General features: G+C 37.7%; 1 protein-coding gene across 3 annotated transcripts in view; it reads left to right on the forward strand.

Annotated features, from left to right (window-relative positions):
- Positions 1 to 6831: 6831 nt before the first annotated feature.
- The window catches only part of SLC12A1 (solute carrier family 12 member 1), a gene marked incomplete at its 3' end in the record, with an annotated part of 80219 nt that continues 68389 nt past the window's right edge, over positions 6832 to 18661 (forward strand). For all 3 annotated transcript variants that reach the window (XM_084240366.1, XM_084240364.1, XM_084240365.1), the window contains exon 1: positions 6832 to 7380. In XM_084240366.1, coding sequence (XP_084096492.1) covers positions 6964 to 7380 — 417 coding nt within the window. In that variant the 5' untranslated portion in view covers positions 6832 to 6963. The remainder of the gene's footprint in view (positions 7381 to 18661) is intronic.

An 18661-nucleotide genomic window follows, 5' to 3' on the forward strand; every position in this document is an offset into this window, starting at 1 on the left:
GAGTTCAGCTTTGTGAGTTTTAGGGTTACCTCACTGGGACACGTGATTGATACAGTTGTACCTATTTTGAGTGTGCTGGAGAGATGCTGATTTCATTCACTGAATTCATTAAATGTGTGTGTTAAATTTATCCACCATGCCGTTCTCCTTGGTCTCCACATCAAGTTTTCTAAAGAAAAAATCATAAGGATCGCTCCAGCCATATATGTCATCTTTGTTCTAACATCTGCCTTGAATCTCTGCTTCCTTTTTGTGCTAATGAACTGTGCTGGAGGGTTCCTGCTTCTGTCTCTGTGCAATGCCCAGCCATGCGCTCCACATTCTAGATTCCAGTTCCCTAATTTTGTGAATCAGGCATTTAAGACATAAGTAATCTGCAGTCCAAAGAATAAAGAGAAAATGATTTTCCTAAGAATAACAATTGGTCAAATGTGTTCACTGGTGAAAAAAATCTAAAGAACTAACACAAAGAACTAACCTAAAAATGAGCCACAAACACAAAAGTTTCACAAATCTCACAATGCCTTGGCCCATATAGAATTTCTCTTGCAATAAAAGTCCCAAACCAGGGTCTAAACCATACTTGCTTCACACTGACACTGTCTTCCTTTCCTTTTATAAATAGTGTTAATTAGGGATTTTCCTGCCTGACCTAGTAGGAAGAGTGCTCTACCACAAACCAGAAGTCCAGTCTGTGCTCTACACCATTATAACTACTCTTCTTCAAGTGAATTATGTAATCTCCATAGACTTCAGTGAGGAAGCTAACCAGAGGCATTTTAATGTTTAATTCTAGAGTTCTAGGAACTCAGCAAATGTACCTGGAAACTCAGGGATATAAGATGAATAAGGATTATGCTGTCATGAAAAGTTTACAGTTTGAGTCTAAGCTCAGAGATTTGAATTCTAATTTAGGCAAAAACTAGACTTAGAACCTAGAGAGTTATCTATATTTATAACCAAGAAAGTTTTCCACAGCTGCAAAACAGATGAAGAAACCTGTCCTGCGTAACTTGCAGGAATATTGAGAGGATCACATGACATATAATGACTGTGAAAGCAATTTAGAAATCAGAAAGCACTGTTTAAACATAACTCTGTCATTATTTATCATTCTCACGGTTAATATTAGCAGAGGTTTTCAAACCCCAAGAGCCAGTGGCTTAGTGTAAGGTATTCCGTCTCTTCACTTTCCATTTGATAAATGAAAAGATAGAATTACATAATTCTAAAACTCTTTCCAACTACAAAATTGTGACTTTCTATGATCACTAAATGGAGAAAAATAGCAGGAGGTTAACACAAAAATATTTGTGTCATTTGAGAACACAGAATAGCCGAAGACAACAAGAAGAATAAGCTAACATTTATTGAATTAGCATTAAATTAGGTGCTTTCCATTTATTAATGTGATTTGATACACTTCTCAAACCTTTGAATTTGGTACTGCTATTTCCACTTTACTTTCTTAATTTTATGTAACTAACCAAGGTGATTAAGCTAGGGAGTAGTTATGTTAGGAATTGGTTGCATTCATGAATTTGGGCACTCCAACATGAGTTCTTATCTGTAAGCACTCTGCTATGCTCCTAGACATGTCCTCAACACTTTTACAGATCTTACAAATAAGTTGGTGGCACTAAAAACCAGCTTTCTCAGTCAGATTTCCTGGTTCTTTCCCTCTCCTAGTAGATTTAAAACTTATCTGTGTTGGGGCCTCCCTGGTCGCACAAAGGGTTAACTCCCAGCACTATCAAGCTATCATCAGCCACTGCTGCATGAGTTCAATCCCCAGCCAGGGAGCTAACCACATGGCACAGCAGACCTCTCCTGCCTCGCCCGCTGCTCCCCTCAGCAGTGTGTTTCAGTAGAGCTGCCTGTTCTGTGCCCCACTCTGTCTCTGGCAAAGCTTCTCACCCTTACACCTCTGGCCTACACCCCAGTTCTTAAATGCGTAAATAAAAACAAATCTTATAAAAAATAAAAAATAAAACATACCTGCATTGCCTATGGGTCTTCTGGAACAAACCCACATCTCAGTGAGGCACCATGAACCCAGTATGTACAGGAGTATAGGCCTAGAACACCTTGCAGACAGTAATTTGGTCCAAGAATTCAGTTCAGCTCAGCTGGACATACTAAAAGTTGTATATATCAGGACAGTAGACATCTCCTCTGTGACCCAGGCTTTTAAAGCACTCACTAAGATTTTAGTATACATATATATGTATATTAAATATGTGTGTGTCTTTATGTTTGTGCGTGTGTGTATATATATATATATATATATATACACAGTTATTTGCAGTATAACTGCCTCTTCACTACATAAAGAGGCTTTATAGAGAGACATATATATCAACATAAAGTACTCACTAAGTTATGTACCAGGTGCCCCATTTTTCAGGGAGGACACTACTAAGACCCTCCATTTTGGTGATTAGAAAGTAGCAAGGCCATATCTTTATTCTGAAAAGATGAAAAGTCTCCTAAACCAAAAGACAAGAAAATTTCAAGAAGTAGAAGCATTTTTTTCTGAACATTCAACACCCTCAAGCTTCTCAGATATCACCCAACTCTACCATATTATTATTATTATTATTATTTTTTGTGGGACCCTCGCCGGTGGCCAGGGCACTAACCGGTGCTGCAGAGGCTGCGGGCAGCCTCCCAGCCTAGCACTCAACCGCTGCGACACCAGGGGAAGCCCCCAACTCTACCATATTATTATTTCTAATCCCACTAAAGAGAAAATTCATCTAACCTAATGTGTCTTGATCCAGGATATTTATTTATGGCCTGTTGTGAGTCTTAGACTTTTGGGAGTTTGGGAAGGGGAAGGAAAAGAGAGGTTAGTGCTTGTATTTTCAGAACCATAAACAACATGAAGAATGTAAAGGCTATGAATATAAGGCTATGGATATGAATATAAAATGGAAACTTCACAAAGTACTAATCCTTGTAGGAAGAGATTTGTAGTGGCATAGCCAGACCAGCTTCTGGCTGTCCCTATCCTAGACCCCTGTCAGGAAGGGCAGGGGACAAGATAGAGGAGCAGTTCTCCAGACAATTTCCTCCTCTTACCTTACCCACTTGTCTGAAAGGCTAAGTCAGGTTTAACTTACAAGGTCATCCATATTCCCCAAACATTTCCTGTCTGCCCAAGAACACCTGAATTCCCTCAACAGAGAACAAAAACTTCCATTTCACAGAGATAGAGGGCTTAGAATGAAAATGCCTGGTTGATATAAGACCAAGACTAAAACTAATTCACACTAGACTGTAGTCAGGCAGTCAGACAGCAAGGAGAAAGGAAATTGACCACTATCAGAGGAGTTCACAGTCCTTGGAAGAGGAACAAGTTCCAAGAATAAATAGGTGGGCTCTTTAAAGAGAGGTGGGGTTGAGGAAGGAGCTGATATAAAAGGGGGATTAGAGGGGGCAGAAATAACTGCAAGTGAGTTCACAGCTCCTGTTCAGGGCCAGTGACTAGTACTTGTTTTGTGTCCTAGGCCCCTTTAGCTGATCTCCATATCCAGCCCCACCCAGCTAAATCTAAAATTCTACTAATTTCTGTATTTGACTATCTACTTTGTGAGCAGTCATAACCTTTGGTAGAACACATACATGCCTTGCACCTTTGGACTTAAAGAGCAAAATGAGTTATAGGTACATATGTGTAGCTCTGTTTCTATTCTGATAGTCTCATGACCTTCGCATGACATTTACCTTACCGAGGGCATCTAAGAGGCTTTTCCTAGGTGCCTCCAGACCCCTTTGTACAATCTTATGCCTGTTCACCAACCTATTCTTTATCTTATTTTAATAGGACTAGTATATCCTAACCTCTACTGATTCCACGCAGAATCTTGGATGTGACAAAGTAAAATTTACCTGTCCATTGTAAATATTGCTAAAATAGTAAAAACAAGTGGTAAGTATAAACCAGTGCTGTTCTAAACCTTATACACAGTAACTCTACAAAAAGGTAGGTATCATTTTAACCCACAACTGCATTTTGAAGATGAGAAAGGCACAAAGACATTGAGTAACTTAGCAGAGGTCACACAGCTCGGAGGAGGCAGGGCCAGAATATAAATGGAATTGTCGAGCACTCTGAATCCAGGGATATTTCTTTTTAAACAATGCTATGCCTACTTGCTATATTCATTGATGCCTTTGTTTGAATTATCAGAATGATAATAAATAAGTATGTTCCTTTTTTAAACAACAATAGCATTTATTTAACAAACAGGGGAAACAAGTTGTTGTCCTTTTTTAATGTATTTTTCTTTTTTTTTTTTTTTTTTTATAGAGGCATGTTTTTTTTTTTTTTTTTTTTTTTATTTATTTGTTCGTTTGTTTCGTTTATACATGCACTGGGTACAGTCAGAAGCGCGGGAGGGTGAGAGAATTCACCAGAGCCAGAGCCGGGAGCAGAGCAGGCAGAAGGACCGAAGTACACTGCTGAGGGGAGCAGCGGGCGGCAGGAGAGGTCTGCGCGCCATGTGGGATCCTCCTCCGGTGGCCGGGGAGCAGCCGGGGATCGAACCGGCGCCGCAGAGGCTGCGGGCAGCTTCGCAACCCAGCGCTCAACCGCTGCGCCACCAGGGAGGCCCATTTTTTTAATGTATTTTTAATTGAAGTAAATAACATTGGTTTACAAAAGTGTACATGATTTAGAGGTACAGGTTCATACATCTTCAAACATATATGACCACCCACTAGCAAGGCACCCATAAACTGCCTCCATAGTCCATTGAGCCTCGTCTTTTGTTCCCTACCCCAGACCCTGCACCTATGGTAGCCTCAATTCTTAACCAATATATTGAACACAAGCCTGCTGCTCAGGCAACTGGATATTGCTTGAATAGTTTCTTAGAAACTACAAGGAAGACTCATTCAGTCATTGTAATTGAAAACCAATGACAGGGCCTGAATAGAGGAATTGTTTGTCTTAATTGTGTTGTCTTACTTATCACTACCTCACAGATTTGCCTAAAACCTTCCCCTCAACAAAACTCAGAAACAGGTTTCACAAAACTTTCCTGCCACATGGAGACAAAAGGGTCACTTAGCAGTGCCACTGAGAAACTAACCCATACTTCGATTCCTGCTTGAAACTGTTTCCCCATTAGGTAGAAATTTTTTCAATACATCATTGACTCAAGTCTCAATCTACATTTCCCATACAGAGAAGAATGAAGGTTACACCTACTACAAGTAAGAGGAAATGATCTCAAATACCTTCTTCTAGTGACAAGGTATAGATATCATGTCTGGAGGCCTATATTTTGCGCCAAACTGACCCACAGGAGGTCACGAAGAATCACATGAAATAAGATGACAGGATTTAGTTTAGTTATTCTCAAACAACTGAAGCACCGCTCATCTCTGGATGGATGATTGCTGTTGAGCAATTAACTCCCCTTATGAATTAAAGAAACTTTATTTTAATTCCTGTCTAAAAGGATTAATGGTTTACTACTAGTTACTGGTTGATATAGTACTTAGGGCCCCGGGGCTAATGACTGTGCAGGACCTACATTATTATTCCAGGCCAATCATTGCTCAGTCATCTCTTTCAAGGTAGAGTCTAACCAATAAGAAGAAGCCTGTTACTAGGTTGAAAGCTAAGTGCCCCATATATGCCTGGGTGATGCCCAAGCAGTTACATTCCTGAGAAGAAGGTTCCTGGGTGGTAAGTTGAATATTTCCGGGCAGAGTAAAAGTCACATTTAATATTATGCCTAATGTATATTCTAAGGAGACAATGAAGTGGGATATTCTATAAAAACTAAAGAGATAACAGTTTTGCTATGAATTTAATGAAAAGATTACTTGAGAGTTGAGATTTTCTTTTAATTCAAAGAAGTACTTTGAATAGCTTCAGGAGAAAGACAAGTTTTTGTTAGTATTTCTCTATCTTTGAAAAATCAAATTAAGTTATTCAAAAAGAGATAATTATTCTAAAGAAAGGCTGTCCTTAGATGGACTCATTCCATGGGTTGTGAAGATGATTATGTAGTCTATCTTACAGTCAAATATAAACTTTCAATGAAGACTGAGAATATTTCATTAAAGAGAATCAGCAGAACATGATTATTTTACCAAATATAGTATACAACTTTATGAAGAGCTGTGGCTTATTTCCTTAGCCTGATTACTAAAATGTTCTTTAAAGGTTCCAGAATATCATTTGTAAAACAAACAAATGTGTGAGCAAATGAAATATTTTGTAGGCTAGTAAAAGATCCAAGAATGTACAGAGACATCTTCTTGAAAATATATTTTAATAAACCAACAAGGATATATTTTTAGAAGTTTTAAGTATATTGAAAATCTTATTCACCATATAATGCATGTTTATATTAGTCATATAATACATTGTAGTTTCAACATTTAGTACTGTCAACGGGTTGTTTCAGGCTGAGAATGTTCGTATCTGTTCTTATGGTACTCACTTGGTAGTTACAACTTTTCTAATCACATTGAATCCAACTGCACTGAGTTCTAGCAAGTACAACAAATACAGGTAACATTTTAATGACTCCATTGGAAATAGTATTTGCTGAAGCAGGTTCCTAGTTATTTATTATGGGATTTAAGGGCTCAGGTGATTAATGTTCCTGGACAGGTAATTTTCAGTGAAATGATTTAAATTTGTATGTCTTATGAAAGAAAACTGTTTCTGCATACATCCATCTCTGTTTAATTATATGTATATTACTTGGAACAAGTTTAATTTTCTTTTTTAATGACAGTTTTGAAGAACATTCAGAAGACTATACAGGAGACAATACATGAAGGACCTACTTATTGAATTCTTCTAGAACAAAAGGCAGAGGGTCCTTAGTGTAAAAACATTAGTGATTATTCTGAGGAGAAAAATAAGTAGTACTCTTAAAAAAAAAAAACAGCCATAAAATAGACAGCTCATTCCAAAAATTTCCATTTTGGAAGATGTCAGTAAACAACTCTTCCAGTGCATTTCTGGATGCAGTGCCCAGTAATACCAATCGCTTTCAAGTCAATGTTGTAAGTGAGATCCATGAGGGCAGTGCAGCTGCAGATGACAACGCTGCCCCTCCACATTATGAGGAAACCTCCTTTGGGGATGAAGCCCAGAACAGATTCAGAATCAGCTTCAGGCCTGGGAATCAGGAGTGCTATGACAATTTCCTCCAAAACGCGGAAACTGCTAAAGATGCCAGTTTTCATGCTTATGATACTCACACAAACACATACTACCTGCAAACCTTTGGCCACAACACCGTGGATGCTGTTCCCAAGATCGATTACTATCGCAACACCGGCAGCCTGAGTGGCCCCAAGGTCAACCGACCCAGCCTGCTCGAGATCCATGAGCAGCTCGCAAAGGTAAGCTTAAAGGATTATCATCCCTTCACCCTTCAGGTTTCCTGATCTTCAGTAACTTAATAGGAGGAATAAGGAAAAGCCAAATGAAGAGGTCTGTTCCAAGCCCACCATCTTACTTACACGACTCTCCCACGTCCCAACAAACAGAAAATACACAAAAAGCATATCACAAATGTTTACTGACTGAGGACAGACAACTAGAGAATTAACTCTGAGCATGAGGTTCTGTGTCGTACCTTGATTACAATTATAGCCCACTCGACTCACAGTTGGTTGAACACATCTAACTGAATACTAAGCAGGTTTCACCTCAGTATTAATGTCTCCAACACAGTTGTAAAAAAAAAAAAATCCCCTGGAGCTTGTTGCATTTAGTATAGTAGTGCCAGCCTTTAATGCATATGGGTATTTTTTTATTCTTTAAAGAGAGAGCAAGATTTATAAGTCAGTATTTTATCCCTTCCTCTTCAAAACTTTGCCTGAGGCTCTTGAATGCACTTAAGCATATAAAAGTAACTAAATTAAATTTAAGTATAGAAGCCGCAGAAGCGGCTAAACTTTTCATTATTTAGAGGATATAGCCAGGGTTCCCAAACTGCTAGAAGGATGAGGCAGCACTTTTTCTAATCTTGTAGCAAATCACTTATAACCTTAGTAGATTTCTTCTTCCAGACCTTGCTCTAAAATATGTTGATGTACTTTATCTCTCTATTCTTCTGGAATGAGTTTGGAAAGAATACCATTCTTTATGGCATGTAACTTCTTGTTAAGAAGAATAATTAGCTGTCACATATCCAAATGTAGTTTATTCTTGGCCAAGTTTTGAGGGAGGGAAAAAATTTGATTGGAACAATTTCTTTCCTATTCATTCACTCAAAGTTTTAATTAGATGATTAGCTATTCTGGAGGTTCTAGGAATACTGCTCCCTAGGAAGATGCTAAGAAAACCAAACATCTCCTTTAATTTCTGCTTGTCATTCTTTCCACAAGGAAATCCATCTCCAAAGCCTGTCCTTGGCTGCTGAGGGTCTCTGAATCTGGTCTTACCACCAGTGCCTTCCTTCTGGAGTAGGGGCTGATGTTCTATCCCATTATCCCCCTCTCTCCACGAAACTTTACTGGTCCTAGGTGCTATATTACAACACTGTATGAAATTGCTGTTGCTGTTTTCTTTTTAATAGACATACAATTTAGATTTTATTTGAGATATTTGGTGCTTTAATCAAAATAAGCCAGCAGTGGGACCTCCCTGGTGGCGCAAGGGGTTAAGACACAGTGTATGAAGCTATCCGCAGCCGCTGCAGCACGGGTTCCATCCCCTGGCTGGCCAGGGAGCTACCCACATGGTGCAGCAGACCTCTCCTGTCTCACTTGCTGCTCCCCTCAGCAGTGTACTTCAGTTGATCTGCCTGTTCTGTTCCCTGCTCTGCCTCTGCTGAATCCTTTCACCCCCCACACCTCTGGCCTATACCCTAGCTTGTGTCAACTCCACACAAAATGGCAGCCCCATAAAGATTTTTGAAAAGAGGGGCAATTTAAGGTTCATGGAATCAGACTGCATTGTCCTTTCCTTTTCTATATCAGCGGAGAAGTGAGACAATGGAAAAGGAAAGAAGGAAAAAGAGGGTTCAGAGAAGAGGGCACAGGGAGCTTCCAAGATGTGGGAAAGGCAGAAGTATAAATTTAGGACATTTGCAGAGATTTGTCTTTGTTCTGAAGAAGTAAAATGAGTCCAAGTCCTCTTTAAATAAAGCACATATAGTTGTATCCCCCTATGGTACATCATTACATGCCATAATTTAAAAAGCACAACCTTTCTTAAAATGGTGATCAAAATTTAAATATTCTCATTCACCCCTTGCCAATTTATGGCAAAAGAAAATACAATTTTAACTCCATTAAAAAATCACCAGAGTAAATGCAATTATTCTTAAGACTGATATTCCAGAGAGAATAAGAGTTTGTTTATAATTTCGGAACTTTTAAATAAGAGAAGAAAAGCTTTGAGGGCATTATTGTAAGAAAGGTATCTGAATGTCCTCACTGCAGGCATGCAACAGATGCATTTGACAGATTTGATAGATGTTTGGGATATCCTATTAGGTAAAATGAGACCAAGGACTCTGACTTCAAATATCTTTACTCGATACAAAGGAATAGCAAATTTAATAGATTTAAAACTAGGTTCAGTCTCAATGGCCTTAATAATCACTCTGAGCATATATAGTAATGTTATTCTTTTCATGAACTTGACCTTCACTTATCTAGACTACTTCTTGATTAAATCATGCAGAAGTGCCCACACAGTCAATCTGGGAGCAGAATTCAAATACAACCTAAGAATCTACATGGGGCATACTCCAGTAGCAGGGGCCATTCTGGCATTGCTGAAGTTGTAGGGAGGGGTCTGTCTGCTTCTTCATGTGCTCTACTTCTGTGCTGTCCTTAGATTGCAGGTATTAGCACTCTGGACTTCCTCAGTTCCTCTTTTTATTCCTTGCTAGGAAATTTGATTTGGCTATACCCCTAATCTCTTCCCCCCTGAGCCAAATAAAAGGCAAAGACCTGCAATGTAATGTGGCTATGCTGCCTCCTCCTTGGGGACCTTGACATATTTATGGTACCACCTTAAATCACAACTAGAAATGATCAACAGGACAAACCACATATACTAATACTCAAACACATCACAGACTTTGTATACAAAAATATATAAGTAATAGTGTTTGCTTAAATTTAAATTGGAAAGTAATGCTCGAATCTAAGGTAGGTGATAATTTTTAGCACCCATGATTATAATGCTCCAAAAAGCCAGATAGCAATGGTACATCACTACTAAATGACAGAATATATTTAGTTAGAAGCCAGTTGGATTTTGTGCAAATCCTGATTGTAACTTCCATGTATGTCAGAGAAAAAAAATTACATGACAAGATTGCCTTAATAGGTAAAATGAAAAATAGGTTTGAAAGACATTATTTTTAAGTTTCTACCTTAAGTGAAACTCTAGGAATGATAGATATTGACAGAATATGTAATCCCAATGATTTGAGTTCATAGTTGAAGAAGTCCTTTTCATTTTCTGTGTAGTAAATAGCTAAATGCCTATACTGGTGACTATGAATTATGGGTTTCTGAAAACTCTAGTTAAAAGCAGAAAAAAATGACTCCATCTTTTACTTGCTCTGCAATATTGTACAAGCTACATAACTTCAATTGATTTTGCAGGATGTTTGTGAATATTAGAGTTTATATGGATATAAATTGAGCACATTGCCAACAATGGGTAGGAATGAAATAAATGGTTGTTAATGATGATGATGATCATTATTTTTATATCAGCTACTTTTTATTTAAAAAATAAAATATATACTGATAAAATATTTAACATGTACTAAAATATATAATGAAATGTTTCTTATGTAACATCAGTCTTAAGTTATTCTCTCCAGGGCAACCATTACTGACAGTTTCTTATAAATCCTTAGAGAAATCTTCTATGACTATACAAACATACATATATTCTATATATATCTGTATTCCTAACTATCTAATATTCTGTCTGTATTGTTTTTCAAACACTTACTAGGAAATATTTTACAGGTTTCCTTGCATTTTGCTTGTTTTCTCTGTATAATATACTTCGGATATATTTCCATATCAAAACATCTATAATGATCATAAAACATATGGTACAGATTAATCTAGTATTTGTACTTTGTAAAAATAATTCTGCTTTTAACATCCAACCTATATTTTTTTAAATGAATGGGCTTGGAATGATCATTAAGCTTCATTTCATCTTTTTTTTTTTTTAAAGATTTATTTATTTATTTATTTATACAAGCAGTGGGTATAGTCAGAAGTGCGGGAGGGTAAGAGAATCCACCAGAGCCAGAGCAGGGAGCAGAACAGGCAGACTGACGAAGTACATTGCTGAGGGGAACAGCAGACGCAGCAGGAGAGGTCTGCGCACCATATGAGACCCTCGCAGGTGGCCGGGGATCGAACCGGCGCTGCAGAGACTGCAGGCAGCTTCACAGCCCAGTGCTCAACCACTGCACCACCAAGGAGGCCCCCAACCTATTTCTTGTGGCCACATTTTTATACAAAATTCGTAACTACCAAAGTCAGTGTTCTTATGACATTGAAATAAACTGTCTATGTAAGTATAAAATACTATAAAAATTAAGCTGCAAATATTTTTCTATATAGAAACTGATACAAAATAAAAACAATACAATAATTCCACATTTGGGTCATTACATTGCTAGCCACTAAAATAAATTTTGAATAAGAGCATTAAGAATCACTCCCATTTAGTAATAAAAAAAACTTTTTATTGTGAAATTTTAATGTCAGACACAGTGCCCACACAATAAATTCTCATTCAATCCTTATAACACTTCATAATAGATACCATTATTATTGCTATTTTATAAATGGTGAAGTTTTATAAAACCCTATGAACCTTTTAGAAGAGAAAACAAAGACTTAGAGGTGGCAGTAAATTTCCAGGATCAAGAAGTCAGTGTCATATAGCTAATAAACTGAACCCATGTCTGAAATACTTGTGAGTCCGTGATCTTTATCACCATGTTCTGTCCTCAACCTATTTGCTGATAGCACTTTGTCTTAGCTTATTTGGTGGATATAGAAAAGGGTGGAACTTAGACACAAAGAAGAAATCACACTTCAGCCATTAAGGTGGATGAAAGATAATGTCTGGATAAAAGATCGCCAATTCTCTCCTTGATTCAGAGACTGCCAAGAAATCATGTTGTTTCTTGAGCAGAATTATTTTCAATCTCAAACATTTTCTTTCTTTTTTTTTAAAGATTTATTTATTTATGCATATAAGAACTGGGCTGTAGGTGAGAGGTGCAGGAGGTAAGAGGATTTACCAGACAGAATGGGGAGTAGAATGGCAGATTTATTGAAATACACTGCTGAGGGGAGCAGCAGACAAGAAAGGAGAGATCTGCTGTGCCATGTGGGTTAGCTCTCTGGCTGGCCAGGGATCTAACTGGTGCTGCAGTGGCTGAGGATAATTTGATAGGGCTGTTGTTAACCCCTGTGCCACCAAGGAGGACCTCAAACGTTTTTGTTGTCATCATTAAAAGCATTTATTAGCTATTCATTTATAAGAGCTGCCTTATAAAATGAGTTAGAGATTTGACCTCTACTTTCTAGAATTTTGTCAGATGACATTGTTAAGAACAGAAATAAAGAACATATAGTCAAGTTAATAAACATGAAACCACATAAATCAATGTACAGATGCTTATCTTCTGCAAAAGGACAAACAAAAATGTACAAATGTGTCCTAGAAAAATCTTAAGTGTCTCAAAGTTCAAATGTAGGATGCCAACAACTCAAACTGGGGATATCTGAATTTAGAAGTAGTCACTAAGTCAAATAAAATATACATAAAATTTGAGGCAAGGAATGCCTAGCAGGTCAATGATGACTGGAAACCTACACTAAAATATCTTTCCGGGAGGGACTCTGGGCTAAGACTTGCTAGCATTTCTTTGTACCCAAGGCCACACTGGAAGCTCACACTCTTCAAACAGTCTGTGAAAGCAACACAAAATTCAACTAGTAAATTTCTCATTATAAATAATTCAATGACAGATGGTGTGTAGAGTGGGAATTCCCTCTATCTACACTTATAAAATACTAAGAGGCTTAGTAGTTTACGAATCTTAATATATTACAGCTGGCTTATTATGCTTGGCTACTTTTGGGCTAAATTATAAAAAACATGTCAATTTGTATGTGAAAATGTGTTTCAGATATAGTAAAAATACTGTGGTTATAAGTTGTGACCATTGGTAGTGATTTAGAGGCATGGTTTTAGCAACTTTGAAGACAGGGGGAAAAAAAAAAAGGGCCTCCCCTGGTGGCGCAGCAGTTGAGCACTGGGCTGCGAAGCTGCCCACAGCCTCTGCAGTGCTGGTTTGATCCCCAGGCGCCAGGAGGGTCCCATATGGCACACAGACCTCTCCTGCCACGCCCGCGGCTCCCCTCAGCAGTGTATTTCGTCAGTCTGCCTGTTCTATTCCCTGCTCTGGCTCTGGTGAATTCTCTCACACTCCTGCGCTTCTGACTGTACCCAGTGTTTGTATAAATAATTAAATAAATCTTTAAAAAAAAAAAAAAGGACAGGGAAAAAAACCCTTTCATTTTTATAATTTACAATAATTTCCTTTTATTACAAATTGCTAGAAATATATAAACATAATAATATCATGTAGACAGACAATTCTTCATTCTGAAATGAACTTTAGGAATTACCTGGTCCTCACTGGAATGGATTCTGAAATAATCCAGTGGCAGGCATGTGAGGGGTTTAAGTGTAATGATATTGACCATATGTTGATAATTGTTGAAGCTGAATGATGGGTACATGAGATAAATTAAATCCCTACTATTTCATATGCTTAAATAGTTCAATAATAAAAGAAAACTTAAGCAATGGGGAAGATATCATCTAGGCTTAAATTTTTTTTTTAAGATTTATTTATTTATGCACACAAGAGCTGGGATACAGGCCAGAGGTTTGAGGGGTGAGAGGATTCACCACAGACAAAGCAGGGAACAGATCAGGCAGACTGACTGAAATCACTGCTGAGGGGAGCAGTCGACGAGACAGGAGAGGTCTGCTGTGCCATGTGGGCTGCTCCCTGGCCGGCCTGGGATTGAACTTGTGCTGCAGGGGGTGCGGATTTCCTCATAATGCTGCTCTCAACCCTTTGCGCCACCAGAGAGGCCCTAGGCTTAAATATTTGTGGAACTATTTCCCATGGTGATGTAAGATAAAATTCCTAAAATTTCATCCTGAGATGAAAACATGTATAAGTAGCAAATGTTATCTAATTGGAAACTATTGGAAACTAAAGTATATTTATTTTCTTCCACTTTAATGATACCTAGAAAGACATTTGTTAACATTCTGATATCTGAAAAATCATATTAGATATTAATTAAATAACATAATCTCTCATCATCTAGAAAACCCCATTAAGAAGTTACTCCTTGGGCCTCCCCGGTGGCGCAGTGGTTGAGTGCTGGGTTGCAAAGCTGCCCGCAGCCTCTGCAGCACTGGTTCGATCCCCGGCTCCTCCCCGGCCACCAGAGGAGGGTCCCACATGGCGCACAGACCTCTCCTGCCGCCCGCTGCTCCCCTCAGCAGTGTACTTCGCTCCTTCTGCCTGCCCTGCTCCCCGCTCTGGCTCTGGTGAATTCTCTCACCCTCCCGCGCTTCTGACTAGAAGCTTGCATAAAGAAAAACAAACAAACAAACAAATAAATAAAACATGCCTCTATTAAAAAAATAAATAAATAAAGGTTAAATATCTTAAAAAAAAAAAAAAAAAAGAAGTTACTCCTTAAGCTAAAAGGGATCATGCTCAGCGAAATAAGTCAGAAAAAAAAAAAGAAAAATACCGGATGGTCTCACTCATAGCAGGAATTTAGAAAACCTAAATAAGGGACCAGGAAAAAGACTAATTAATACAAAGTAAAAATCAAAATCAACAAGCAACTATAAACCATAGACACACTACAAGGAAGGATTAGGGTTAAAATAAGGGGGGGTGCAATTGTACGGGGAATATAACCAAAATGAAAATGCATATACATTGTGCAAAAATGGAAAATGATGTAAGAATTATATAAAATAAAATATTAAAAAAAAGTTACTCCTTAAACTACATGTGATTAAAGTTTCACTATCAGTGTTAAAGAGGGAAAAGACTTATCTAATGGTTTGTTTTCCTTCTTACCTTTCTTCCTTTTTACATGTACTTTATTTTACCTTCTCCAAATATTTAACACACAGGTAGAACTTGGTAAATAAATAATCCTTCCCTAAAGCTAAACAATTTAAAATGCATTTATGAAAGATTGCAGGTCATCATTTATGGTAATGGAGTGTGAACAAACAAATTAATTCTAAGTCTGAGGCAAAAACTGGTTGCAGGCAGCAATCATAAAACTTTTAGTCTTTGCTACTTTGGTCCCTAAATCATGCACCAGCCACTGGTAATAGCTCACAGCCATCAAGTCCCCACAAACCATGGACCCAAAGTCTTGATCAGTACTCTAATGATAAGTTGACTTTATAACTATCGTTTGGCATTACAAAGGAGACATTTATGAAAGGATGAAACCAAGTTTTGCTTTGACATGTCAGAAGAGGAAAACTACAAGTAGAAAAATGATTTTGCCTTAGAGTAAACTACTTCAAAGGAGGATTTTCACAAAATCCAATGGATTTATTTTCATAGGCAATGTCCAGGAAAGTTATTTAAATTGCTGGAGGACACACCCTGAATTAATTACACAGCCAAAACTGAATTCTAAGTCTCCTATTTTACATGGTTGCAGCAAATTTTCAGTTACTTTTGGAGAATAAGTAATGGAAATATGTCCTGTACTTATAAATGTACTATCAGATTTTTACAATCAATGGAAGAAATATACGTTTTAATGGTTTTGCCTTTTCTATGATATAGAGAGATTTAAACCTTTGAAACTCCATCAGGTTAAACATATTTTGAAAATCCTACATTGACCCTATTTTGGATTCATTCAGAAAATGATGGCATTATTAATTTCACTGAATGCTGATTTCTTTGACTTGCCCACATAGAATGTATTTTTTTAAATCATGTGGTGATGTTCTAGTGATAAATTGAAGAACTGTTAAACTGTGAAGAAGGGCATCCATCAGGAAAAAAAATGTTCATTTAAGGGAACATTTACAATATCCTTTTCATCCTCTAGCCTATTTTGTAAGATGTCTTTTATAGTCATTGGTATTCTCATTAATCCAGATCTAAGGGTCACAGTTACCATCAGAGTTCATCAGGGAGTAGAACAATTTCCTGGACCAAACCCTCCAGTTCAAGTTTAATCAAAAAACATGCATTTTATTCCCAAGACTGCTTTTAAAAAGCCAATGACTAAGGCTCTGTCTCATGGGATCCCCAATTAATCCAGGAAAAGGAAATTGCCTTTTCCCAGAAAGAGAAGGTGCTGATGGTCTGGCTATAGGATCTTGATTAACTAGAATATTGACAATTTAAAAAGTTTTTCTCAACTCAAGTTAAATAAATGAATCTCCTAACCAAATAATCTTTTCAACATTCATGGAAATTTTAACACTTTCCTCTATTCCTTGCTCTCATTGATTTTTCAGTTAGAGAAAATGAAAGTTACACTTGACCTACTCAGCTGTCTATGTATGTAGAATCTTTTCAGAGAAAAATGAAAGTTTTAACTGACCAGAGGATGAACTCAGATTTTTCATCCATCTGTAACTGACTGCATTGTATAGACTCGTGGTAGCCATTAGGCAGATGTGACCATTGAACACTTAAAATATGGTTAATGCAAATTGAAATGTGCTGTCAGAATAAAACTCTAGATTTCAAAAATATAGCATGAAACAAAGACTGTAAAATTTCTCATTAATACTTTTATGTCAATTTGATGTTAAAATATTTTTATAGATTCTTTTAAAAAATATACTATTAGACCAATATGTGAAGTAGATGTTATCTGCAAAGCTGGTGCCATTCTGTTAATGAATATTTACATTACAAATATTAGAAACATATTTTACAAAAACTAAACATATTTTTTAAATTAAGGGTACATGTGTGAACACATTATTTCACTAATTTTCCTTATCCTTTTAAAAGAAGTTACTGGGAAAATTTTTAATTACATACATGGCTTGCTTGCTCCTGTGACTAGTATAGATCACCAATTTCTGCCCTGCTGGTTTAGTTTTCTTTTTTTTTTTAAGATTTATTTTATTTATGGATACAAGAACTGGGGTATAGGCCAGAGGTGCAGGGGTGAGGGGTGAGAGGATTCATCAGAGACAGAGTGGGGACCAGAACAGGGAGATCTACTGAAATACACTGCTGAGGGGAGCAGCAGGCAAGATAGGAGAGGTCTGCAGCACCATGTAGTTAGCTCCCTGACCAGGTATCACACTCAGGCTGCAGTGCCTGATGATAGCTTGATAGTGCTGAGACTTTAACTCCTACGCCACCAGGGAAGCCCCTAGTTTCAATTTCTAAGAACTTAGTTTATCCATAACTTATACTGATAAGAATGAGACATCAGCTTTCAATTATCTGTGCAAAGAGGTACTGAGAACGCTTAAGATTCAGATATTCATCAGATAATGCAAAACAAATTTTGATTATTAGTTTCAATTTCCTTTATTATTCATTTCCCCCTCCCCCCCAATACTGATGGGAATTAATAAGATGATCTGGCTTGGGACTCAACCCCTTCTTCCTTTTTTTACTGTGGCCTGCACAGAGGAAACAGTGAGAAATGAAGTATCTAATAGGGAAGGAAAGAGGGGGAAAAGTAGGAAGCAAGAATGGTAAGAAACCAGGCCATCTGCTCCTCCATGGGAGAGATTGTGTGGCCTTCAAGTCCATTGTGGACTCAATATTGTTATCAGTATCCTGCTACATGGGGAGCCCTTGATTGGCATTGATGAGAAGAAAACCCACACCACTAACTCCTCCAGTGTAGTTCCTGCAATGACTCATCATGTTGTATTACATTAGCTAGCCAAGTGTCACACTAATATCATGAGATATTTACAGTATTATGAGATACCATGAGCACAAAGTTGGGAAAATCCTGACTGACATAGAGATGTAGAAGAACTTAATAGCAGAAGGAGACAATAAGTCAGTCACTTGGAGTAAAGAGCCTAAATTAGAGTTAGTTTATCGTGGATATGCTAAAAGTATACCACACCCCAAACAAGAGCCCTTGACTATGGCAAGTGCAAGAATATTAATTGTTCCCAAATAAGTCCTTATAATAAATACTGAACACTTATTTCACACCACTTGTATTTTAGAGGAGAAAAAAAAAAATGCCCTTGTCTAAGACCTTTTGGCAAGTAAATGTGAGAACACATCATCCCAGGTTTAAATCAATTTAGACCACTTACAGAAGATAAAATTATTCTTTAATAATGTTAATTTAAAATGTTGACTCTAAGAGACTTCAACCAATGGTTTCAAAACCCTTTCTGGAAAAGGCTGCTTTGGGGAATTCAGTAGGGGTGTAATCTATCCATTAAAAAGTCAGATAGGGGGCCTCCCTGGTGGCACAAGGGGTTAAGAAAGGCACTATGAAGCTATCCGCAGCCCGGCCGGCCAGGGAGCAACCCACATGGCGCAGCAGACCTCTCCTGTCTTGCCCGCTGCTCCCCTCCGCAGTGTGTTTCAGT

This window comes from Talpa europaea, assembly GCF_964194135.1.
Source record: "Talpa europaea genome assembly, chromosome: 8".
In the NCBI taxonomy this organism is placed as follows: Eukaryota; Metazoa; Chordata; class Mammalia; order Eulipotyphla; family Talpidae; genus Talpa; species Talpa europaea.